Genomic DNA, 25,046 nt, shown 5'->3' on the forward strand with positions numbered 1-25,046 from the left:
CTGATAGGAAGGCAACCGTAGCTCATACAACCATTTGTTGCAACCAAAGAATGCAGAGAAACACGTTTTGTGTTTTATAATTTATTGATATGTTTGATCCTTTCTGACCTGCGTTAATGGAGCCATTAGAGCTCCATGTCCGCTACAATAGTTCTGTAGTTTGATGCTTGAGTCGTTGCAGACTTGTTGAAACTCCCTCACCCGTCAAAGCAGCGTCTTTGTTATTCGAGTCCAGCAGATGGCAGTGTTTCACTACAGTTCTCAAAATTTGACATGAGTAGATTGGATAAATGTTGCCTGGTCTGATGAGTTTGATTTCTGCTCTGACATGCAGATGGTCGGGTCAGAATTTGGCATAAATAGCATGAAAGGATGGATCCATGCTGCCTCATGTCAGCTGTGCAGACTAGTGGTGGTGGTGTCACTGTGGGGGGGAGGGGGGGTATTTTCTTGCTGAAACGTTACATAGTGTGTGTGTGTGTGTGTGTGTGTGTGTGAGAGAGAGAGAGAGAGAGAGTGAGAGATAGTAAGAGAGAGCTTGAGAGAAGCTGAGCTTTATTCAAAGTGATTTGAAACAAACTGCAGCAATAAGGGCAAACTAGTGCACAGTTATGTTTACGTGAGCGTTATTTTGTATGCATTTGACAGTTCCATAACTGTGAGAATACATTGATAGCATTTAACTCTAGTAACAGGCATTTGTACCAGTAAGCATGAAAAAGTAGGGAAAAGAACTAGTATGTAAGCACTGACTAGTACTGTAAAGTATATGTGTATATAGGGCAATCGTGGCTCAAGAGTTCGCAGTTCATCCTGTAATGGAAGGTTGCCAGATTGAGCCCCGCCTCCGACAGTCTCGGTCGTTGTGTCCCTGGGCAAGACACTTCACCCGTTGCCTACTGGTGGTGGTCAGAGGGCCCGGTGGCGCCAGTGTCCGGCAGCCTCGCCTCTGTCAGTGCGCCCCAGGGCAGCTGTGGCTACAATGTAGCTGCCATCACCAGTGTGTGAATGTGTGAATGACTGAATGTAGTGTAAAGCTCTTTGGGGTCCTTGGGGACTAAGTAAAGCGCTGTACAAATACAGGCCATTTACTGTGCGTGTGTTTATGCTCAAGTGTATGAATAAATTAGTCAGTATTAAACAGTTGCAATTTAAACAGTAGAAGAGTGGCACTATATTTATATATTTATAAAGAATTTCAAACAACAATTAATTGATGCTCAAAGCAGGTTTATTTAATTAATATTCAGATTTCCAATTAGTTCCGAATTCATTCAGCAGCAAATCACATCACCAGTCACTTCAAGGCTGTATGTATTATTGTAAGGTAGACCCTACAATAATACATACAGAGAACCCAACAATCATATGACCCCCTATGAGCAAGCACTTTGGCGACAGTGGGAAGGAAAAACTCCCTTTTTACAGGAAGAAACCTCCAGCAGAACCAGGCTCAGGTTGGGGCGGCCATCTGCTGCGACCGGTTGGGGTGAGAGAAGGAAGACGTTTGTTGTAGGTCTGATTGAAGGACTGATGTGATGGTAAGTTGTCTGCTGCTCCGCTTTGAATATTGAGAGATTAGTTGATGGATTTCAAGCCAAATTGTGCCCAAGTTTAAGACCATATTCGTTGGTTGTTTTTGTTGATGTTATTGTTTTGGGCTTTTTTTCCACAAGAATTTCTAGCTCCCCTAGAATTCTGGCCACCCAAACGATGATTGCTGCTGAGAGAGCACAAGGTTTTGTCCCCCTGTGTTATTCATATCAGTGCAGGGGGTTCTCCTTGAGAGGCGAGGGTCGAAAAAGGGATGCTTCAGAACCTCCGAGGGTGTTATGCGCTGATTTGCATCCAAGGCCAACATTTCTTTGATTAGCCTTACAAATAATGATTGGCCATTTTCCGGTCCTCGCCTAACCTTCAGCAGTTGTTCGAGGTCATCGAGACGCTTAAGTTTTATCCATCGAGTTTCCTTGGATCGATAATCTGTCTCGTATTGAAATTGTTCTTGGGTCTTAAATGTCCAGCGCTGTTCGTTGTAGTTATCCTCGATGAAATAGCAGTCAGTGTAGAAGCCAGACTTTAGAAGATGATCTGGTAGCTGACCCTGAGTTTCAATTATGAATTTCAAAACATCATAATCGTCTTCCCCAGGATAGAGAGGCACCCCTGTAGCAAGCTCCACAGCTACCAGCCCCAGAGACCACATGTCAATTGCTTCATCGTATGGAATGCCAAGCATAACCTCAGGTGCACAATAACCAACCGTCCCCACACGGTCACCAGGAATCACTGCAGAAGCAGGACATGCGAGGCCAAAGTCTATAAGTTTGACTTTGACGGGAGACTCACTGCGGTTCACAACCATGATGTTTCCTGGTTTGAGGTCAGCATGCACTATTCCCACAGAACCCAGGTGGAACAGAGCATTTGCGAGCTGATGCAAAATTGGCCTGAGTTCTCTCATTGGGAGACCTCGGTTATTCCGGTCCCCAATGTAGTCCCACAGGCTTTGGTCGAGGAGTTCGAAATTCAAGCAAATGCGCTCTCCATCGAGGAAATAGCCATTCCATTCGACAATGTTGCACCTGTCTGGATCCAAGCGTCGTAGCTGCTCCAGGATGAAAATTTCCAGTTTTGCCTGGAGCAGAATTTCAGGGTCGCTCTTGTTGACTTTAATAGCAACAGTTTGTTTGTTTTTTGTATCGCGACATCTGGTTACCAAACCAAAGCCTCCTTCTCCAAGGAAGGCCTCTACCACGTGGTGATCTCCTAAAATGGTCCCTTCCGTTATTTGAAGATCATCTTCAGAGGCAGATGGGTTGGCTGAGGTGTTGATGTCTCCTTTTTGAGGAAATTCAACTGAGTTTTGGAAACTGCAGCTGAATTTTTGCGATCCATGACTTTTCCTGCTTGAAGGCTGCTGAGAGAGCACAAGGAGTTCTCCCCCTGTGCTATTCATGTCAGTGCAGGGGGTTCTCCTTGAGAGGCGAGGGTCGAAAAAGGGATGCTTCAGAACCTCTGAGGGTGTTATGCGCCGATTTGCATCCAAGGCCAACATTTCTTTGATTAGCCTTACAAATAATGTTTGGCCATTTTCCGGTCCTCGCCTAACTTTCAGCAGTTGTTCGAGGTCATCGAGACGCTTAAGTTTTATCGATCGAGTTTCCTTGGATCGATAATCTGTCTCGTATTGAAATTGTTCTGGGGTCTTAAATGTCCAGCGCTGTTCGTTGTAGTTATCCTCGATGAAATAGCAGTCAGTGTACAAGCCAGACTCTAGAAGATGATCTGGTAGCTGACCCTGAGTTTCAATTATGAATTTCAAAACATCATAATCGTCTTCCCCAGGATAGAGAGGCACCCCTGTAGCAAGCTCCACAGCTACCAGCCCCAGAGACCACATGTCAATTGCTTCATCATATGGAGTGCCAAGCATAATCTCAGGGGCACAATAACCAATTGTCCCCACAGCACCACCAGGAATCACTGCAGAAGCAGGACATGCGATGCCAAAGTCTATAAGTTTGACTTTGACAGGAGACTCACTGCGGTTCACAACCATGATGTTGACAGGTTTGAGGTCAGCATGAACTATTCCCACAGAACCCAGGTGGAACAGAGCATTTGCGAGCTGATGCAAAATTGGCCTGATTTCTCTCATTGGGAGACCTTGGTTATTCCGGTCCCCTATGTAGTCTGACAGGCTTTGGTCGAGGAGTTCGAAATTCAAGCAAATGCGCTCTCCATCGAGGAAATAGCCGTTCCATTCGACAATGTTGCACCTGTCTGGATCCAAGCGTCGTAGCTGCTCCAGGATGAAAAGTTCCAGTTTTGCCTGGAGCAGAATTTCAGGGTCGCTTTTGTTGACTTTGATAGCAACAGTTTGGTTCTTTTTTGTATCGCGACATTTTGTTACGACACCAAAGCTTCCTTCTCCAAGGAAAGCCTCCACCACGTGGTGATCTCCCAAAATGGTCCCTTTAGATATTTCAAGCTCATCTGAGCTGAAGGATGGGTTGGCTGACATGGTGTAATGTGTCTGTTTGCGCTGTAAATTGGTGAGAAACAAAACTGAACTTGTTTTGGTTTCTCCTGTAAATTGCTCTCAAAACTTCTCGAAAGGGTTTTAGTTGCTGCAGGTCAACGTCCGTTAAGCATAAAGTAACAGGTGAGCGCTCCTATTTATGGGTTTTGGGATCAAAGCAAAGTTATGACGTCAGAAAAGATCGAAGCAAAGTTACCACTCAAAAGCGATCGAAGCATTCTAATATGTGCGCATGCGCACATATTAGAAGCGATCGAAGCGATTCTAATATGTGCGCATGCGCACACACGTGCTTGTTTGTGTAATATTGTTCACACTAAATTTGACCCTAATCAATTTAATATCAGTCAATCAAAGAAAATGTTAGTTTTGGAAAATTTTAAAATGACATAACTGACAGTTAAAACATTTTTTGTTCATGTATTTGTATTGTTTTCGGGGTTTTTTGCATACCATGTCAAGCTTTTCTGTATATAGTCATGTCGTAGATTTCGGAGCAAACAAGAAATTGAATTGGATTTTAATATTGCAGTGCTTGGATTTCGGATTTGGTGCTTAAAACTTCTTGAAACTGTAACCGTATTTCATTCACCACAAATAACTATCTGATTGAATAGTTTTCTTATCAGATAGAGAAATAAAATGAGTCGCAAAGTCTAAAAGCAACATTTCTCTGCCTGGGCTGTACCTCTGCACGTTAGTCTGTTTCAATGTGTGACCCCCCACCCCCTCCCTGATCAGTCGGGGGTGAGTGCACTAATGTGCCTGGAGGCCGTTTTAATGAGTGTTTGCTGGAAAACGAAAAATACAAGAAGGATTTGTACGTTTTCACAACGGGGGAGTTGCGTAAGTACTAGTAAATAATTTTCTCGAGTGTGTACGTTACACATGTTATTTTTTAAAAATTGGTATTATTATTTTGCTAGCTAGCAAACTCGCGGGATAAAGGATTGAAGTGCACTCAGTGCGATACAATACGGTGCCGCTATTCTAACAGTTAGTTATTGCAGGGTAACTTGTAGAATATGCTGTGAATTTAACCAAGATTACACAGCAGTAGCAGTAATACGAGTTACTTCCCTCAAGTGAAAGCGTTAAACGTTAGCCCGATGCTTAACTAGCCAACGTCAGGCTTTCTGATTGAAGGCTAAAAGCGACGTTGTCACCAAGTAAACAGAATATTGATGATATTTTTGTGTCTTGCTGCAGCTTTTTCAAGTATTAACCTGGTGTCTTTGGGAACACCTTAGGGGGAAATGACGGTAATATGACTGAACCATATGGGAACAAAGAATAGGCACTTTTTTGTGCTACCGAAGTTTCCTCCTTTCATTCAAAATCTGTTTATCATTAAACAATTTAAACATAATGGCTTCAAGCTCACATTGAGGCCTGTGGGGCACTATCAGCCACTGAGACAGTAGACAAGTGACTATTTCACACTTTAAGGCTGCCTGTTTATTTAAGGGAGATGAACAGTACATTATAACTGTACATAATAATATCAATGATGATGATAGATTAAATAAATAGGTTTTTGAAAGACGCTTGTGCATTTTTAAAGTCTAAAGTGTTGAATTGATCTGAGTATGTCATCTGTTCAAAGCCTCTCCCAGTCAGTGCTGTTCTCTATGCCTGTCTTACTCTACATGATGTTATTAGCACAAACACTTTAAAGGTGATAATTAGGTCTACAACAATAACACAGACTGCAATGTAGTTAAGCGTCTTACAGTTAGTTTTGAATGAATGAACTTAAAAAACAACACAAGCAAAGATCTGTCTCCTCCTGTTTTTTGTGTCACATAAGAAAGAAGCATCAATATCTGATGAGAAGACTTATTCATTTGGCCTTTCACGTGGTCTTACTCAGGTGATGCGAAGTGAAATATGCATCCTTTTTATGGTAATGTGCTGGAAAAGTTTGAAAATGGACATTAAACGTGCTTACAAAGTGCTTGAATTTGACCCTGAAAGGTGTATGAACCCAGAAAAAGTCACACTTGGACTAAAAAACTCTCATAGCAAGTTAATCATATTCAATTGATTTGATGCTTTCAGCACAAAATTTAGCCACACAGTCAGGACAGCGTCTGATTTACCTTCATTGGTAAACGTGTTTATGCAGTACATAGTAACAGTGTGGCTGAGTCCTCTGGTTCAAATCAGTTCCAGTACATTTGGAGATGTAAGTCTTAACCTTTCACATGCATCGGGAAGGAAAATACAACCAACATTTAAATGTCTTAATTCAATTTATTTTAAGTGTCTTAATGAGCTGCTGCATGTGAAAGTTAGCAACCGTTGATTTTACTGGCCAACAGTTACTCAGTGTTAGCTCATTACTCTTTACTCTGAGTTGTTGGAAGAAAGCTTGTCTGTTGTTGGTTAATCTGATTCCTGAGCGCTTGTGTTTGTGCTCAGCCAAAGACGTTGTTTTTTTAAAATGATGAAGCAGCTCCGCTCTCTATAGTATTTATTTGTTGGAGGGAATGTGTTTTGATCATCCTCATGTTCATTTCCAACATGATATTCTTATTCTTGGACTCAACTAGAGTAGCTTTGCATGCTTCTTTATCTTAAACGAAGCTCCTCTTTTTCTCCTCTGCCTGAAAAACAGGGGTTGTGCCTTTAAGCTAACTTTACTCTTATTGGTTGATATTAAAAAGACTTGCTATTAATGATCAGGGCTTTTTTAATATCATGGATCGGGTGTTCTTTTTATTCATGCTTTTTTCTGGGGTCTATGATGGATATTTTTGCATAAATTAAGATCTGATTAAAAATATTAGTCTCACACGTTGCATTAATTTCATTCAAAAGTGAGTCAGGTAGGTGTTAAGTAGAAATACAGCAGAATAGTGAAATTAATCTTGTATTTATCGTCTAATCTTGATCACATGTTCAGCGCTCGTAAAAATATATTTGGAAAACAAAAATATTTGTGCTTATTATTTAGTTTATTTATTACAGAGGAAAAAAACATGACACTCTTCCTCACCACTTCCATTCAACCTCTTTCCTCAGGACTCATTTTAAGCTGCGTACAGAAGGATTCAATCAGTCTGCAGAACACACACATGCATCTGCTTCAGTGGCAATGAACATCACTTTAATGTCCTTATACTGCTCAGCACACAGTGTATGTGCGCTAAAACAGAAATCATTTCACTGCTCCTTCGTAGTGGCAGGTTACAAAACGTCATTAGATGCTGCGTGGCCGTACAAGATAGACTTTGGTTAGCAACAACTCTCTGAGGCCTTTACTGTGAAACAGAACGCTGTCTTATCCGGCTAACTTCAAGGTTTAATGTGGGATTTTTTTGTAATCCAAGACATAATGCCAGGTCAACTCATGCTTTGAACCTAATCTGCTCCAGAGCAAATCATGTTCAAATGTGAGATCAACAGGTAGAAAATCACAACCTACTAACCAGGAAGACCAAAAAGAACAAAATAAATAAAATCCCCGATCCTGGAAGATCCCTCAGACCGCTGTGTGCAGAGAGTAGGAGGGTGTAAAATTTTTCAGCAGAGTCTGATGTCTTTGTCTTTCCATGATGAGCAACAATAATGAATATAGATTCTCTACAACAACTTTATTGTTTTGGAAGTATTAATATATGATCCTAAAACTTCTACATTTAACCTTTTAATCAGACCAGCAAAAATCTAGTATTGAATTTTAGCAGCAGTCATAAAAAATTATTTGCTAAAAGCATTTTTGCAGCTGAATATTTTAAATTACAGTTAGGATTACTGGTTGGCTGTTTCACCTGTAAGACATTAAAATAACATGCTAAGGTTTAATAGTCTATAAGGAATACACTCTGAGCCCTGGGCAGTGTTGTGCTAATAAGAGAAGGTTTGTGTGTGCAGTGAAACAGTAATTTTTGTATTTCACAATTTATTGATATGTTTGATCCTTTCTGACCTACATTAATGAAGCAGCCATTAGAGCACCATGTCCGCTCTAATAGTTCCTGTAGTCGTTGCAGACTTGTTGAAACTCCCTCACCCGTCAAAGCAGCGTCTGTGTTATTCGAGTCCAGCAGATGGCAGTGTTTCACTGTCATATGACGGCTGTCTGAAGCTTCAGCTGGATTGTTCGTTTAAATTAGATCGTTGTATAGAATAGTTTGTGTTTGCTATGTTTGCCATGTTACAGTGGGGAGGAAAAACTCCCTTTTAACAGGAATATCTAGACATGAGTGATTACTGCAGTGGGGCACTATCTGTGCTATCTATAAGAAATGTTAGGAACAATAAAACTCTGAGGATCAGGGCTCCATTTCACTCCAGTGTTCAGTGGCATTTTAAGAGAGTGAATACCGACGCTAAATGTCTTTGTAAAGCAAAAGCACGTTGTTAGCCTTTACAGAGCAAAGCTATGGATCAATGTGCAGTGAAGAAAAATCGAGGTGGCCAGTCTGTCCTTTCCTAACCAATCACAGAGCTCCTTACATTGTTGCGCTGGAGAATAACTAAATATAATATAAATATAATATAAAGATGATATTGAAAATAATCTTTTGTAGAGTCACTACTTAGTGGGCAGAGGACAGTTATCACTTTGCTGGATGCTTTAAAGTCGCATGTTCTGTATTTGCTGTATGCAGATTAACAGGATATTAACAGATTAACAGCTTTCATTAGACTTCATATGATAATCAACAGTGAAGTGTTTCTCTTTCAGTGTTTATTCTTGCTCATTGAATGATCTCTGTTCAGATAATATGCTGCACTCATCTCATGTTTCTTTAAATACGGCATCACTTGTCCAGCTGTCAAACTCTGAAAGAGTTACAGTTTCACCACTGAGCACTTTGAACGGTTATTCTTTTATTTAAAAGCATTTATTTGAGCTGCATTATCATCAATACGACAAAAACAGTGACTTCAACAAAAATGTATCTAAAAATATTTAGGGGGAAATGTTCCTACACCCCTCATGTAAATGTTACACCTCCAAAAGGGAGAAATAATCAGAATAAGGCGTAATCATTGTCTTGATAATAATGACCATGAAAATGAAACTAGGCCTACCTTTAGTTCAGCACACTCAGTGTTACATAAAGACATGCGAACATCCCATCATCCATTCTGGAGCCTACTTTTAAAAGAGCGAGCTGTTTATTCTGGCTGAGTAGCAAACAGAACCAACCATGAAAACCTAAACTGGGAAAACACTCGGAAACCTTGAACACTGGGAATATGGAGACACAGGGGGTAGGTGAACAGACACTCTGACAAAGGACAGAGGAAAACAGAGACAATATATATAAGACAAGAAGTAACACAGACACCCTTTTCGGTGACAAAAAAGAGAAAATATCCAGTGAAAGGCAGTTCTCTTGGAAAAACTGCCTTATTGATGTCAACGGTCAGAGAAAAATGTCTGATAGGAAGGCAACCGTAGCTCATACAACCATTTGTTCCAACCAAAGAATGCAGAAGAGCGTTTTGGTCAGCTAAGAACAGGAAATTGAAGCTACAGTTCTCAAAATTTGACATGAGTAGATTGGATAAATGTTGCCTGGTCTGATGAGTTTGATTTCTGCTCTGACATGCAGATGGTCGGGTCAGAATTTGGCATAAATAGCATGAAAGGATGGATCCATGCTGCCTCATGTCAGCTGTGCAGACTAGTGGTGGTGGTGTCACTGTGGGGGGGAGGGGGGGTATTTTCTTGCTGAAACGTTACATAGTGTGTGTGTGTGTGTGTGTGTGTGTGTGTGTGTGTGTGTGTGTGTGTGTGTGTGAGAGAGAGAGAGAGAGAGAGAGAGAGAGAGAGTGAGAGATAGTAAGAGAGAGCTTGAGAGAAGCTGAGCTTTATTCAAAGTGATTTGAAACAAACTGCAGCAATAAGGGCAAACTAGTGCACAGTTATGTTTACGTGAGCATTATTTTGTATGCATTTGACAGTTCCATAACTGTGAGAATACATTGATAGCATTTAACTCTAGTAACGGGCATTTGTACCAGTAAGCATGAAAAAGTAGGGAAAAGAACTAGTATGTAAGCACTGACTAGTACTGTAAAGTATATGTGTATATAGGGCAATCGTGGCTCAAGAGTTCGCAGTTCATCCTGTAATTGGAAGGTTGCCAGATTGAGCCCCGCCTCCGACAGTCTCGGTCGTTGTGTCCCTGGGCAAGACACTTCACCCGTTGCCTACTGGTGGTGGTCAGAGGGCCCGGTGGCGCCAGTGTCCGGCAGCCTCGCCTCTGTCAGTGCGCCCCAGGGCAGCTGTGGCTACAATGTAGCTGCCATCACCAGTGTGTGAATGTGTGAATGACTGAATGTAGTGTAAAGCTCTTTGGGGTCCTTGGGGACTAAGTAAAGCGCTGTACAAATACAGGCCATTTACTGTGCGTGTGTTTATGCTCAAGTGTATGAATAAATTAGTCAGTATTAAACAGTTGCAATTTAAACAGTAGAAGAGTGGCACTATATTTATATATTTATAAAGAATTTCAAACAACAATTAATTGATGCTCAAAGCAGGTTTATTTAATTAATATTCAGATTTCCAATTAGTTCCGAATTCATTCAGCAGCAAATCATATCACCAGTCACTTCAAGGCTGTATGTATTATTGTAAGGTAGACCCTACAATAATACATACAGAGAACCCAACAATCATATGACCCCCTATGAGCAAGCACTTTGGCGACAGTGGGAAGGAAAAACTCCCTTTTTACAGGAAGAAACCTCCAGCAGAACCAGGCTCAGGTTGGGGCGGCCATCTGCTGCGACCGGTTGGGGTGAGAGAAGGAAGACGTTTGTTGTAGGTCTGATTGAAGGACTGATGTGATGGTAAGTTGTCTGCTGCTCCGCTTTGAATATTGAGAGATTAGTTGATGGATTTCAAGCCAAATTGTGCCCAAGTTTAAGACCATATTCATTGGTTGTTTTTGTTGATGTTATTGTTTTGGGCTTTTTTTCCACAAGAATTTCTAGCTCCCCTAGAATTCTGGCCACCCAAACGATGATTGCTGCTGAGAGAGCACAAGGTTTTGTCCCCCTGTGTTATTCATATCAGTGCAGGGGGTTCTCCTTGAGAGGCGAGGGTCGAAAAAGGGATGCTTCAGAACCTCCGAGGGTGTTATGCGCTGATTTGCATCCAAGGCCAACATTTCTTTGATTAGCCTTACAAATAATGATTGGCCGTTTTCCGGTCCTCGCCTAACCTTCAGCAGTTGTTCGAGGTCATCGAGACGCTTAAGTTTTATCCATCGAGTTTCCTTGGATCGATAATCTGTCTCGTATTGAAATTGTTCTTGGGTCTTAAATGTCCAGCGCTGTTCGTTGTAGTTATCCTCGATGAAATAGCAGTCAGTGTAGAAGCCAGACTTTAGAAGATGATCTGGTAGCTGACCCTGAGTTTCAATTATGAATTTCAAAACATCATAATCGTCTTCCCCAGGATAGAGAGGCACCCCTGTAGCAAGCTCCACAGCTACCAGCCCCAGAGACCACATGTCAATTGCTTCATCGTATGGAATGCCAAGCATAACCTCAGGTGCACAATAACCAACCGTCCCCACACGGTCACCAGGAATCACTGCAGAAGCAGGACATGCGAGGCCAAAGTCTATGAGTTTGACTTTGACGGGAGACTCACTGCGGTTCACAACCATGATGTTTCCAGGTTTGAGGTCAGCATGAACTATTCCCACAGAACCCAGGTGGAACAGAGCATTTGCGAGCTGATGCAAAATTGGCCTGAGTTCTCTCATTGGGAGACCTCGGTTATTCCGGTCCCCAATGTAGTCCCACAGGCTTTGGTCGAGGAGTTCGAAATTCAAGCAAATGCGCTCTCCATCGAGGAAATAGCCGTTCCATTCGACAATGTTGCACCTGTCTGGATCCAAGCGTCGTAGCTGCTCCAGGATGAAAATTTCCAGTTTTGCCTGGAGCAGAATTTCAGGGTCGCTTTTGTTGACTTTAATAGCAACAGTTTGGTTGTTTTTTGTATCGCGACATCTGGTTACCAAACCAAAGCCTCCTTCTCCAAGGAAGGCCTCTACCACGTGGTGATCTCCTAAAATGGTCCCTTCCGTTATTTGAAGATCATCTTCAGAGGCAGATGGGTTGGCTGAGGTGTTGATGTCTCCTTTTTGAGGAAATTCAACTGAGTTTTGGACACTGCAGCTGAATTTTTGCGATCCATGACTTTTCCAGCTTGAAGGCTGCTGAGAGAGCACAAGGAGTTCTCCCCCTGTGCTATTCATGTCAGTGCAGGGGGTTCTCCTTGAGAGGCGAGGGTCGAAAAAGGGATGCTTCATAACCTCCGAGGGTGTTATGCGCCGATTTGCATCCAAGGCCAACATTTCTTTGATTAGCCTTACAAATAATGTTTGGCCATTTTCCGGTCCTCGCCTAACTTTCAGCAGTTGTTCGAGGTCATCGAGACGCTTAAGTTTTATCGATCGAGTTTCCTTGGATCGATAATCTGTCTCGTATTGAAATTGTTCTGGGGTCTTAAATGTCCAGCGCTGTTCGTTGTAGTTATCCTCGATGAAATAGCAGTCAGTGTACAAGCCAGACTCTAGAAGATGATCTGGTAGCTGACCCTGAGTTTCAATTATGAATTTCAAAACATCATAATCGTCTTCCCCAGGATAGAGAGGCACCCCTGTAGCAAGCTCCACAGCTACCAGCCCCAGAGACCACATGTCAATTGCTTCATCATATGAAGTGCCAAGCATAATCTCAGGGGCACAATAACCAATTGTCCCCACAGCACCACCAGGAATCACTGCAGAAGCAGGACATGCGATGCCAAAGTCTATAAGTTTGACTTTGACAGGAGACTCACTGCGGTTCACAACCATGATGTTGACAGGTTTGAGGTCAGCATGAACTATTCCCACAGAACCCAGGTGGAACAGAGCATTTGCGAGCTGATGCAAAATTGGCCTGATTTCTCTCATTGGGAGACCTTGGTTATTCCGGTCCCCTATGTAGTCTGACAGGCTTTGGTCGAGGAGTTCGAAATTCAAGCAAATGCGCTCTCCATCGAGGAAATAGCCGTTCCATTCGACAATGTTGCACCTGTCTGGATCCAAGCGTCGTAGCTGCTCCAGGATGAAAAGTTCCAGTTTTGCCTGGAGCAGAATTTCAGGGTCGCTTTTGTTGACTTTGATAGCAACAGTTTGGTTCTTTTTTGTATCGCGACATTTCGTTACGACACCAAAGCTTCCTTCTCCAAGGAAAGCCTCCACCACGTGGTGATCTCCCAAAATGGTCCCTTTAGATATTTCAAGCTCATCTGAGCCGAAGGATGGGTTGGCTGACATGGTGTAATGTGTCTGTTTGCGCTGTAAATTGGTGAGAAACAAAACTGAACTTGTTTTGGTTTCTCCTGTAAATTGCTCTCAAAACTTCTCGAAAGGGTTTTAGTTGCTGCAGGTCAACGTCCGTTAAGCATAAAGTAACAGGTGAGCGCTCCTATTTATGGGTTTTGGGATCAAAGCAAAGTTATGACGTCAGAAAAGATCGAAGCAAAGTTACCACTCAAAAGCGATCGAAGCATTCTAATATGTGCGCATGCGCACATATTCGAAGCGATTCAAATATGTGCGCATGCGCACACACGTGCTTGTTTGTGTAATATTGTTCACACTAAATTTGACCCTAATCAATTTAATATCAGTCAGTCAAAGAAAATGTCAGTTTTGGAAAATTTTAAAATGACATAACTGACAGTTAAAACATTTTTTGTTCATGTATTTGTATTGTTTTCGGGGTTTTTTGCATACCATGTCAAGCTTTTCTGTATATAGTCATGTCGTAGATTTCGGAGCAAACAAGAAATTGAATTGGATTTTAATATTGCAGTGCTTGGATTTCGGATTTGGTGCTTAAAACTTCTTGAAACTGTAACCGTATTTCATTCACCACAAATAACTATCTGATTGAATAGTTTCTTATCAGATAGAGAAATAAAATGAGTCGCAAAGTCTAAAAGCAACATTTCTCTGCCTGGGCTGTACCTCTGCACGTTAGTCTGTTTCAATGTGTGACCCCCCACCCCCTCCCTGATCAGTCGGGGGTGAGTGCACTAATGTGCCTGGAGGCCGTTTTAATGAGTGTTTGCTGGAAAACGAAAAATACAAGAAGGATTTGTACGTTTTCACAACGGGGGAGTTGCGTAAGTACTAGTAAATAATTTTCTCGAGTGTGTACGTTACACATGTTATTTTTTAAAAAATTGGTATTATTATTTTGCTAGCTAGCAAACTCGCGGGATAAAGGATTGAAGTGCACTCAGTGCGATACAATACGGTGCCGCTATTCTAACAGTTAGTTATTGCAGGGTAACGTGTAGCATATGCTGTGAATTTAACCAAGATTACACAGCAGTAGCAGTAATACGAGTTACTTCCCTCAAGTGAAAGCGTTAAACGTTAGCCCGATGCTTAACTAGCCAACGTCAGGCTTTCTGATTGAAGGCTAAAAGCGACGTTGTCACCAAGTAAACAGAATATTGATGATATTTTTGTGTCTTGCTGCAGCTTTTTCAAGTATTAACCTGGTGTCTTTGGGAACACCTTAGGGGGAAATGACGGTAATATGACTGAACCATATGGGAACAAAGAATAGGCACTTTTTTGTGCTACCGAAGTTTCCTCCTTTCATTCAAAATCTGTTTATCATTAAACAATTTAAACATAATGGCTTCAAGCTCACATTGAGGCCTGTGGGGCACTATCAGCCACTGAGACAGTAGACAAGTGACTATTTCACACTTTAAGGCTGCCTGTTTATTTAAGGGAGATGAACAGTACATTATAACTGTACATAATAATATCAATGATGATAGATTAAATAAATAGGTTTTTGAAAGACGCTTGTGCATTTTTAAAGTCTAAAGTGTTGAATTGATCTGAGTATGTCATCTGTTCAAAGCCTCTCCCAGTCAGTGCTGTTCTCTATGCCTGTCTTACTCTACATGATGTTATTAGCACAAACACTTTAAAGGTGATAATTAGGTCTACAACAATAACACAGACTGCAATGTAGTTAAGCGTCTTACAGTTAGTTTTGAATGAATGAACTTAAAAAACAACACAAGCAAAGATCTGTCTCCTCCTGTTTTTTGTGTCACATAAGAAAGAAGCATCAATATCTGATGAGAAGACTTATTCATTTGGCCTTTCACGTGGTCTTACTCAGGTGATGCGAAGTGAAATATGCATCCTTTTTATGGTAATGTGCTGGAAAAGTTTGAAAATGGACATTAAACGTGCTTACAAAGTGCTTGAATTTGACCCTGAAAGGTGTATGAACCCAGAAAAAGTCACACTTGGACTAAAAAACTCTCATAGCAAGTTAATCATATTCAATTGATTTGATGCTTTCAGCACAAAATTTAGCCACACAGTCAGGACAGCGTCTGATTTACCTTCATCGGTAAACGTGTTTATGCAGTACATAGTAACAGTGTGGCTGAGTCCTCTGGTTCAAATCAGTTCCAGTACATTTGGAGATGTAAGTCTTAACCTTTCACATGCATCGGGAAGGAAAATACAACCAACATTTAAATGTCTTAATTCAATTTATTTTAAGTGTCTTAATGAGCTGCTGCATGTGAAAGTTAGCAACCGTTGATTTTACTGGCCAACAGTTACTCAGTGTTAGCTCATTACTCTTTACTCTGAGTTGTTGGAAGAAAGCTTGTCTGTTGTTGGTTTATCTGATTCCTGAGCGTTTGTGTTTGTGCTCAGCCAAAGACGTTGTTCTTTTAAAATGATGAAGCAGCTCCGCTCTCTATAGTATTTATTTGTTGGAGGGAATGTGTTTTGATCATCCTCATGTTCATTTCCAACATGATATTCTTATTCTTGGACTCTACTAGAGTAGCTTTGCATGCTTCTTTATCTTAAACGAAGCTCCTCTTTTTCTCCTCTGCCTGAAAAACAGGGGTTGTGCCTTTAAGCTAACTTTACTCTTATTGGTTGATATTAAAAAGACTTGCTATTAATGATCAAGGCTTTTTTAATATCATGGATCGGGTGTTCTTTTTCTTCATGCTTTTTTCTGGGGTCTATGATGGATATTTTTGCATAAATTAAGATCTGATTAAAAATATTAGTCTCACACGTTGCATTAATTTCATTCAAAAGTGAGTCAGGTAGGTGTTAAGTAGAAATACAGCAGAATAGTGAAATTAATCTTGTATTTATCGTCTAATCTTGATCACATGTTCAGCGCTCGTAAAAATATATTTGGAAAACAAAAATATTTGTGCTTATTATTTAGTTTATTTATTACAGAGGAAAAAAACATGACACTCTTCCTCACCACTTCCATTCAACCTCTTTCCTCAGGACTCATTTTAAGCTGCGTACAGAAGGATTCAATCAGTCTGCAGAACACACACATGCATCTGCTTCAGTGGCAATGAATGAAAACATCTGGCTGTGTTATCATGCATACTGAAATAGGAAAATAAAGTAAGATGAATGAGTTGAGCGCTCTGAGCTGGATGTCTTTCTGAAGTACAACTCTCCTGCCTCTGAGCTTCATGTGAAATGTCTTTACTTGCTCAAATTTAATCTCGTAAAAGTCGATCAGAAAACTTATGAAAGCGTGTCTAACTTCCTGGGATCTAACTCATTTTAGATATTTGTTTCTATGTGCTGCGTGTGTTATTTGTTATTCAGATGTGAAGTTTAAAAAGGTTTAGCTGAGTCTTCATTTAATAAATGTTATTTCTGGGGTTTTGTTTTGCTTGCTAATCGTCGATACTGTGACGGTGTGTCACTGTACAGATCCTCCAGGGAAAATGTTTTTGTTTTTTCACATTTTGACTGTTGTGATTCATTATTTCCACCTTTCAATCTTTCCCGTTTCATTATCTAACACACACATTATTCTCTCCCACTGCGCTCCGACTTTTTAATTCTTTCAAAAAAACATTTGATCTGCACAGTACTGCCGAAGTGCAGCGATACATTGTGAAGTGCACATTTCCATTTCTCATACAGTACCGAGCAAAAGTCTTGAACCACCCCCTTACTTTTTCATGTTTTGCCAGGTCAGTCTGTGTTAACGGTGTTATTAACTGCATTCTTCAACTAAAGAAGTGAGAACAAATGATGTGGGGTCTTGTTTTTTTGCAATAGGCTGCAAGTAAATGTGTAAAGATACAATTTCAAATTGGTTCTTTGTTAAGTTTTCTGGTCCTTTCCGTGACTTAGGTGTCTGTTTATGTTTGAATGTTTCAGAGATTAGTGTGAAGGGTCTTAACAGACAAAAACTGGTCAAATCCAAGCCCTGGATTAAAAATCAGAAACACTTTAAAAAGCCTGGAGAGCTATTCCTTAATACCACTTTAAAGATTACAGGGAAGTCCGGATCCCTGGAAGCAAATGAGGGATGGCTCAAGACTTTTGCACAGTGCTGTACATGTCATGTTCCCTGTTTTATAGCTCAGCTCAAACTGACACGTTCTCACTAACTGCTTCTCATTTTCTCCACAGTAAACTTTGACCACTTCCAGATACTGCGGGCCATCGGGAAAGGAAGCTTTGGAAAGGTAATGCGGCCTCCATTTTTCACGCGACTTGTATATTGTTTGCCCTTAATTACCCACCACAGTCGTCATCTCTAAAGAATCGGTGCAAGCGAAGCGAAATGTGCTGGGATTACACTTTAGTTCTCGTGTGCTGCTGTTATTTAATAACAGTTATAAATGCAGCTTATGTAATTATTTCTATAAAGTCAGTTAGAGGAGAGCCGATTTATATTTCATCTCACTCAATCTAGGTGGGAATTTTGACCCCACGTCTCAATTTAATTACACAGCAGCAAAATTCTGCGGCTCTATTTGTCATCGCGCTCAACGGTTGGGCTGAAGGCAGGAGGAGAACTTAGTGAGTGTGTGTGTGTGTGTGTGTGTGTGTGTGTGTGTGTGTGTGTGTGCGCTGCATTTTGTGAGACCAAATTACCCACAGCTCTTTTCAACCTTGTCACAGGTGCCAAAATCACTGCTGGTGGCCATTGTTGATAAAACCGTCATTTTGGATTAACTTGTGGGCCATTTTCTTTCACCTCCTGCCGAAGAATTCCTTTGTGTACACATTGAACGTCTGGATGAGACTTCAGTAATGAATTCAGGACTGTGTGTGTGTGAGATACACAATTGGGGCTCCAGAGATTGGAATAGTTTACCTTCATTTTAAATATCACTGCCCTGTGCACATTGTCGGCTTTAAAATTCAAACTTAAAGAGTTTGTAAGTAAACTGGCTGAGATGAGACAGACGATGCACCGGGTCCTCGTCTGAGTGCTGGCTTTCAGTTGTGCTGTCTCTCTTCCCCAGCCATGCACACACAGACACTGTGCTACACTTACACAGTGAGACAGATGCTCACAGAGACGTCCAGATACATTTTGTCCTTGCTGGAGGTCATCTTGTGTGTGTTTTTTGGCCCACTGTGGCCTCACACCGAGCTCCTGCTGTTTTTTGAACACTTTAACAGCTAACAACTTTTAGCTTCCTGTTGAACACACTTAAGTGGGGGAGGTGTTATTATTAGTGGTAAATGATTTGTGTATTTGTTGGATGCACCTCAGAGCAACAGGAAACATGACACGACACGCTCCAGTAACCTGCAGTCTTTACAGTGAGGACACACAAACATTAACCCTCTGCTCCTTACAGAAACTCTCTAAATCCTTTAAGTTTCTTGACTGCCACTTGGAAAGTTGAAACTTCAGCTCCCTCCACAGATTTTCTACATTACTGATGTCTGGAGGTGGATCAGCTGTGAGAGGGCGCTGCTCTTGTGGCGACCTGCAGCAGGTGTTTATTGGCATTTTCTTTCTCTTTTTCTTTTTGTTTTTACCTTTGTTTTAACTCTGTTCTTAACCGTGGTTTTAACTTTTTATGAAGTTTATTTTGCCGAGATGGAGATCTTCTACACCTTAGTTTTATTGTTGTTGGCGATATTCACCTGGAGTCATTCACTCTCACTGACAATCACTTATACACGCGAGGAACTACTTGGATTACGGTGGTCCTGTTTGTCTATGTACGACTCTTCTAATGCTCGGACAGATGTGATTCTTGGTGAGGATTTATTTTCCCGGTCAAAGACTAATTTTGGAAAGCCCCGCCACTTGAGAAAACGCGGAAAGAAAGGCGGCGTGCGTCAGCGTGTAAGAAAACTTCGGAGGAAGAGTCGTGTTCCTCTGCCTTCTATGATTCTGGCCAATGTCCAATCTCTTAGGAACAAAACGGATGAATTACAAGGAAATGTGCTTCATCTACGGGAATACAGGGAGGCTTGTCTGATGGCGCTTACCGAGACGTGGCTGACCGATATGGACAGTGACACTTCACTGCAAATCAGCGGCTTTGGGACCCCTGTCAGATTGGATCGGAACTGTGGAGTAACACGCAAATCTCACGGAGGAGGGGTATGTTTGTATATCAACCAGGGCTGGTGTAATAACTTTACTGTGCGGGAGCGGTTGTGTCTTCCTGACATCGAGCTCCTTTCAGTATCTGTCAGGCCTTTTTACTTACCGAGGGAGTTCCCTCAAATTTTTGTCACTGTTGTTTACATTCATCCTAAAGCTGACGTTAAAGTTGCTGCCGACGCCATTTTTAAAGTGGTACACAATCTGCAGACTCTCTCACCGGATGCTCCTAATTTTATTCTTGGTGATTTTAACAATGTAATCTTAAGAAATCACTGAACAATTTCTTTCAATATGTCACTTGTCCTACAAGGAATAACAAAACGCTGGATTTGTGTTATGGACCGATTAAGGGGGCATATAAGTCTGTGGCCGGACCTGCGCTAGGTTCTTCGGATCACAATGTTATTCATCTCCTCCCTGCTTACAGATCTGTGATTAGGAGGGAGAAGGCCTGTGTGAAGCGGACTAATGTCTGGACAAAAGACAGTTGTGTTGCCCTTCAGGGGTGTTTTGATTGCACTGACTGGTCCTTGTTTCAAGAGAGCACTTCTGATTTGGATGAACTCACTGATGTGGTGTGTAGCTACATCTCTTTTTGCAAAGACTCTGTGGTTCCAGTCAGAGAATTTAAGACTTTCCCTAATAACAAACCGTGGCTCTCTAAAGATATTAAGGATCTGATTCTTAAAAGGAAAATTGCTTTTAACGAGGGAGACGTTCCCACTATGAGAATATTGAGGAAGGAGGTGAGGGCTGCAATAAAGATCGCCAAGATGAGGTACAGAAATAAGATTGAGGCAGAACTCAGCAGTAACAACCTCCAAAGAGCTTGGCTTGGTATGAAAACAATGGCAGGGCTACACACGAAAGGTAAAAGTAGCATTACCTTAGAAGGGTTTACCTCTGACAAACATCTGGCAGACAGTCTTAACAGTTTTTACCTTCGTTTTGAGAACTTTGACTGTTCTAGGCAGACCAGCACACTGAGGGAAAAGACTATCACTCCCCCATCAATTTGTATTGATGAGACGGGGGTAGCTAATCTTTTTAGACACACCAAAAGCAAGAGTCCTGGACCTGACAACATCTGTGGACAGGTACTGAGAACTTGTGCTGATCAGCTGAGTGGGATTTTTCACTATATCTTCTCACTTTCTTTAGAGCTACAGACGGTACCTAAGATTGGGAAACAAGCTGTCATTGTTCCTGTTGCTAAGGGCAGTTCTCCTAAGGCGCTGAATGATTTTAGGCCTGTGGCTCTGAGTTCTTTAGTGATGAAGACATTTGAGAAGATAATTAAGAAGGAGATTTTAATGCAGGTTGAACACCATCTTGACCCCTTCCAGTTCGCCTATAGAGCAGGGAGAGGTGCGGAGGATGCTGTTGTCACACTCCTGCATCTTTTGTATAAGCATCTTGAGGCCCCCCACACCCATGCAAGATTATTATTTGCTGACTTTTCATCTGCATTTAATACAATTCAACCCTTCTTACTTGCTGACAGGCTTTACAATCATTTCAAGCTTGACACTAGTCTGGTCGGCTGGGTGACAGACTTTCTGATCAATAGGTCACAATGTGTGAGGGTGAATCATGTATTTTCTGATGTGCTCTCCTCCTCTACTGGATCACCCCAGGGTTGCTGCCTCTCTCCCCTTCTGTTCATTCTGTACACAAATGAGTGTTGCAGCAAATTCACGAACAGACACATCCTGAAGTTTGCTGACGACACAGTAATCGTCAGTCTTCTAGTGGGGGACGAGTCAGGCCATGGACAGGTTGTAGATGATTTTGTGAATTGGTGTGATGAGTCCTTCCTTTCACTTAATGTGTCAAAAACTAAAGACATGATTATTGATTTTAGGAAGTCCTCTTATAGCTCATCACCTACTATCATTAAAACTGCCGATATTGGGATCGTTGAGAGTTATAAATATCTAGGTGTGGTACTTGACCATAAACTGTGTTTTGAATCTCATGCTGATGCCACTACTAAAACAGTTCAACAAAGACTGTTCTTTTTAAGGAAAATGAGATCTTTTAATGTCTCATCTGAGATGTTGTCCTTGTTTTATAGAAGTTTTATCGAATCTGTGATGTCCTTTTGTATCGCTGCCTGGTTTGGTAACCTGACGGTGAAGAATAAGAATCGGTTGGGACTTCTGGTAAAAACTGCTAGCAAAATTTCAGGGCGCTGGCAAGATGGACTTATAGCCATTTACAATAGAAATGTGCTTAGAAAGGCTCATTCTATTATTAATTGTGTGAACCATCCACTTCACAGTGAGTTTGAGTTGTTGCCTTCCGGCCGCCGTTTTAGAGTACCTGTGAGGAGGACTCAAAGACTCCAGGTCTCTTTTATCCCTACTGCGTCTTGTCTCCTAAATGGCAAATAACTGTCCTTGAACTTTCTATCATTATTATTGTCATTATTATTTTATTGTATTGTTCTGTTTATTTTTATCCTCCTGCTGCTAAACTAATTTCCCCTTGTGGGACAATAAAGAAATTGAATTGAATTGAATTGGAGACTGACTAGACCACTGCGTGATCTTATAGCACTTCTCCATTAGTACATACTCAGATCAGCTTGCTGTGACTCAACTCATTTTCCATTACAATCAAGTACCACCTAATGTGCGTGGGGTCATTACAGCAAAGCGGCCCGATGTCCATGTTGTCATTTATAAGCAACACGAATGCCACAACAAAGGAAGACGTCGCAGCGATGATGTATCTGTGGCTTTTTGTCACACTTGGAAACCACGGTGTTGTGCAGCTATTTGCCTTGTTGCAGGGTTTTAAAAAAACTGCAGTTTTCATTTTAGTGAAAGACACCGTCTCATGACTCATTGAGTGCCGCGACTGACAAGCCAATCCGTGGCATGCAGTCTGACGATGTCACATTTCCTGACTGCTTGGAACCCCGACTAAGTCGTCCTGTAGCCCACATCATAATGTTTCCATCTCTCTGCTTGACTGCGGGGATGCTATTTTTTGCATCACACTCCTATTTCAAAAGGTCAGTTAAAGCCACATAATTGGAATTTCGTTTCATCTCCCCACAGCACTTTCTCCAAAGTCTTCCCTGAATCATTTAGATGTTCACTGGCACTTGAGATGGGCCTATACATGTTTCTCCTTGAACAGGTGGACCTTGGAAGTGCCGCAAGATTTTAGTCTGTTAAAAAAAAACAGCTTAATTTTGTTATTTGTTTATGTCATGATTGCTGATATATTGATAGCAGTGATTGTAGGATAGAGATGTATGTACTGCAGTTATGTGTTAAACAATTCTCAAATCTCATATGTCTCATAACTTTTGAATTTTCTAACTCAGTCACAGAATTTGACTTTTACAACATGCAATTAGTTTTTTGTTATTTTAACCGGTCCCACTCAAACAGGACTATAAGACCCTCTGTGTGTTTACACAGTTTGTTCTGTGATTGCATCTTCTTGCTTCTTCTTGCTCCTAGCCTTTTTCTCTGAGTCAGAGAGACTGAGGTAGCTACCCTATGTTAGCCTAGCTTTCTATCACTGATGCTCTGTATGTATGCTGCTGCCTCTCATCTCATGTTACTTAAAAAATTAACCCCACAGCTTCAATAACCTTATCTGAAAATCTCTCAGTGAAAGTTACGGTTGTAGGTTTGGAAACATTTTGGGGTAGCCAGTGTTAAATAGAGACAGTGCCACATTCTTTATCTAGTCATTGTAATGAAAGAAGCACATTTAAAAACTATATGAGAGTTTGCTTTTAACAAGCATGTAATGACTCTACTTAATTTAGGTAGTCTTAGGGAGTCAAACTGAAGGTAGCATTTTGTGGATGTTTTCCCTGCTGCCCGATCCCATCAGTCTCTTAAAGCATCATTTTTTATGCGCCCTGGTGTGACAGTGGTTTCATGGCGCTACAGGTTACCTGAGCACATCAGGTATATTACGGTTGAAAACGAGTGCCCGGCCTTCCAGTGGCTGGTCGACCCCTCGTGCACAGCTCAGGAGTCTAAACGACCCAGGGTCCCTGAGCAGTTATGGACATGTGTGTTTTTGGTGTGCTGTCCCTCGTTCTCCCTGCTTGCAGGTATATCTGTGTGTGTGTGTGTGTGTGTGTGTGTGTGTGTGGATGCCGGTGTTTCTGAGAGCACCTGTTTACAGGCACCTTCAGGCCTGGTGGGTGTGGCCCTGCCAGGTGGTTGGCCACACCTGAAGACCATCACACAGCTGATCAAGCCTTGTCGGAGGAGCTACTTAAGAATGCGGTGGCGCTCTCTCTGACGCTGGATCATTGCGTGACTTCACGTTAGTCTCTCGGCCAGTCAGTACGGATAGTCTGCCGCATTGTATGTGTCTTACGGCTGCCTGTTTGTTATCTCCCCAGGAGAAGCGTGGAGACGAGAGGGCAGCGAGCACGGGGTGCTCAGACACTGAGGAGCGGAGACAAGGAACACTAGCACTGGGAAGAGGACATTTCACGGGAGTCGGGAACGCACTGCGGATTTATTGTTATTTTCCATTCACTGTAAATAAACGCACTGCTTGCATTCAGAGCTCCGTGCCTGGCTCCTCCTTCCTCACATCCCCACGGTTGACGCTGGCCAACCGTGACAAATACTTTTTCTTAGATTCATTATTAGTTCAACATTGACAAATAGTAGTTGGCTAATATCAGGAGCCAAAAAGAAAACAAAAAACAAACTAAATAAATATTTCAGATGCTGAAAATAAATTATTACGGTTGTTTAAATTTGCTGTCCGCAAGTTAGGTGTAATACATGTAGTCAATCTAATGAATCAATATTACATGTAAAAAGTACAGAACTGAAAATAAAACTAAAATATAACGGTAAATGAACTGGTTCTTGTATAAAACTTTTCTACTCTCTACAACTTGCCTCATTCATGCACTCACTTTTTTCTATGCTTTTTCTCTGTAAGTGCTTTCTATCTAACAGTAATACGCATTCATCCTCCCGATGGATGCATCGGAGAGCAACTTGGGGTTGGTGTCTTGCCCAAGGATATTTGGCATGCAGGCTGGAGCAGGCGGGGATTGAACCAGCAACTTTCTGATTAGTAGGTTTCCTACCTGAGCTACAGAAACCCCAATTTGTGGTGCTCTGGAAACAACACGTTCTCATCCCAACAGGTAACGATGCTATGTGACAAATCATCGGTATGTGTAAATGTGTTTTTTGTTCTAATCATGAATCGCTTTGTAAAACAAGACCTGATAGGGTTAAGGTTAAAGTTATGGTTAGAGTTAATGTTAGGGATAGGGCTGGAATGGACGGCTGGAGCCTCTCCTCCAAGTGTGTGTTACTGCCGCGAACAGCATTCTGTTGTATTCTGTTGTATGCTTTTCTCTGTAAGCGCTTCGAGCCTGTACTTTTTTTGCTTTAACTGAGTAATGAAGTTGAATCAGTACTTTAACTTTCACTGGAACAATAGTATTTTTGCTTCTACTTAAGTAGAGAATGTCTGATCTTTTGCCAACTCTGGCTGTCTCTCAGTCTTGGAATACCCACTTGTTGTCCAGCGGTGTCCTGGGAATATG

At 41.6% G+C, this 25,046-nt stretch overlaps 1 protein-coding gene and 1 long non-coding RNA gene across 2 annotated transcripts; one reads left to right on the plus strand and one right to left on the minus strand.

The window, feature by feature from the left end:
- Nucleotides 1–972: 972 nt before the first annotated feature.
- Nucleotides 973–13,562, minus strand: LOC146360599 (uncharacterized). Its single transcript, XM_084921250.1, has 3 exons — nucleotides 11,019–13,562; nucleotides 5,915–5,959; nucleotides 973–4,092 (listed from the first exon to the last, which is right to left on the minus strand). The coding sequence occupies exons 1-3, from the start codon at nucleotides 13,348–13,350 to the stop codon at nucleotides 1,691–1,693; spliced, it is 4,779 nt and encodes a 1,592-aa protein (XP_084777376.1). The 5' UTR covers nucleotides 13,351–13,562; the 3' UTR covers nucleotides 973–1,690.
- Nucleotides 13,563–15,825: 2,263 nt separating this feature from the next.
- LOC146360600 (uncharacterized) lies at nucleotides 15,826–24,039 on the plus strand. The gene is made up of 2 exons (XR_014799477.1): nucleotides 15,826–23,791; nucleotides 23,871–24,039. It is a non-coding gene; the product is annotated as an uncharacterized LOC146360600 (long non-coding RNA).
- The last annotated feature ends 1,007 nt before the right edge of the window (nucleotides 24,040–25,046 follow it).

Source organism: Perissodus microlepis, chromosome 23 (assembly GCF_051167445.1).
Source record: "Perissodus microlepis isolate ML-2025 ecotype Zambia chromosome 23, ASM5116744v1, whole genome shotgun sequence".
Taxonomy (NCBI): domain Eukaryota; kingdom Metazoa; phylum Chordata; class Actinopteri; order Cichliformes; family Cichlidae; genus Perissodus; species Perissodus microlepis.

Coding starts and splice junctions, on each gene's coding strand:
- LOC146360599 (XM_084921250.1), bottom strand. CDS start 13,350: ATGTCAGCCAACCCATCCTTCGGCTCAGATGAGCTTGAAATATCTAAA. Junction 5,960..11,018: donor ATCGTTTGGGTGGCCAGAAT/TCTAGGGGAGCT, acceptor AAACTTTTCCAG/CACATTACCATAAAAAGGAT. Junction 4,093..5,914: donor TTTCACTTCGCATCACCTGA/GTAAGACCACGT, acceptor AGCAATTTACAG/GAGAAACCAAAACAAGTTCA.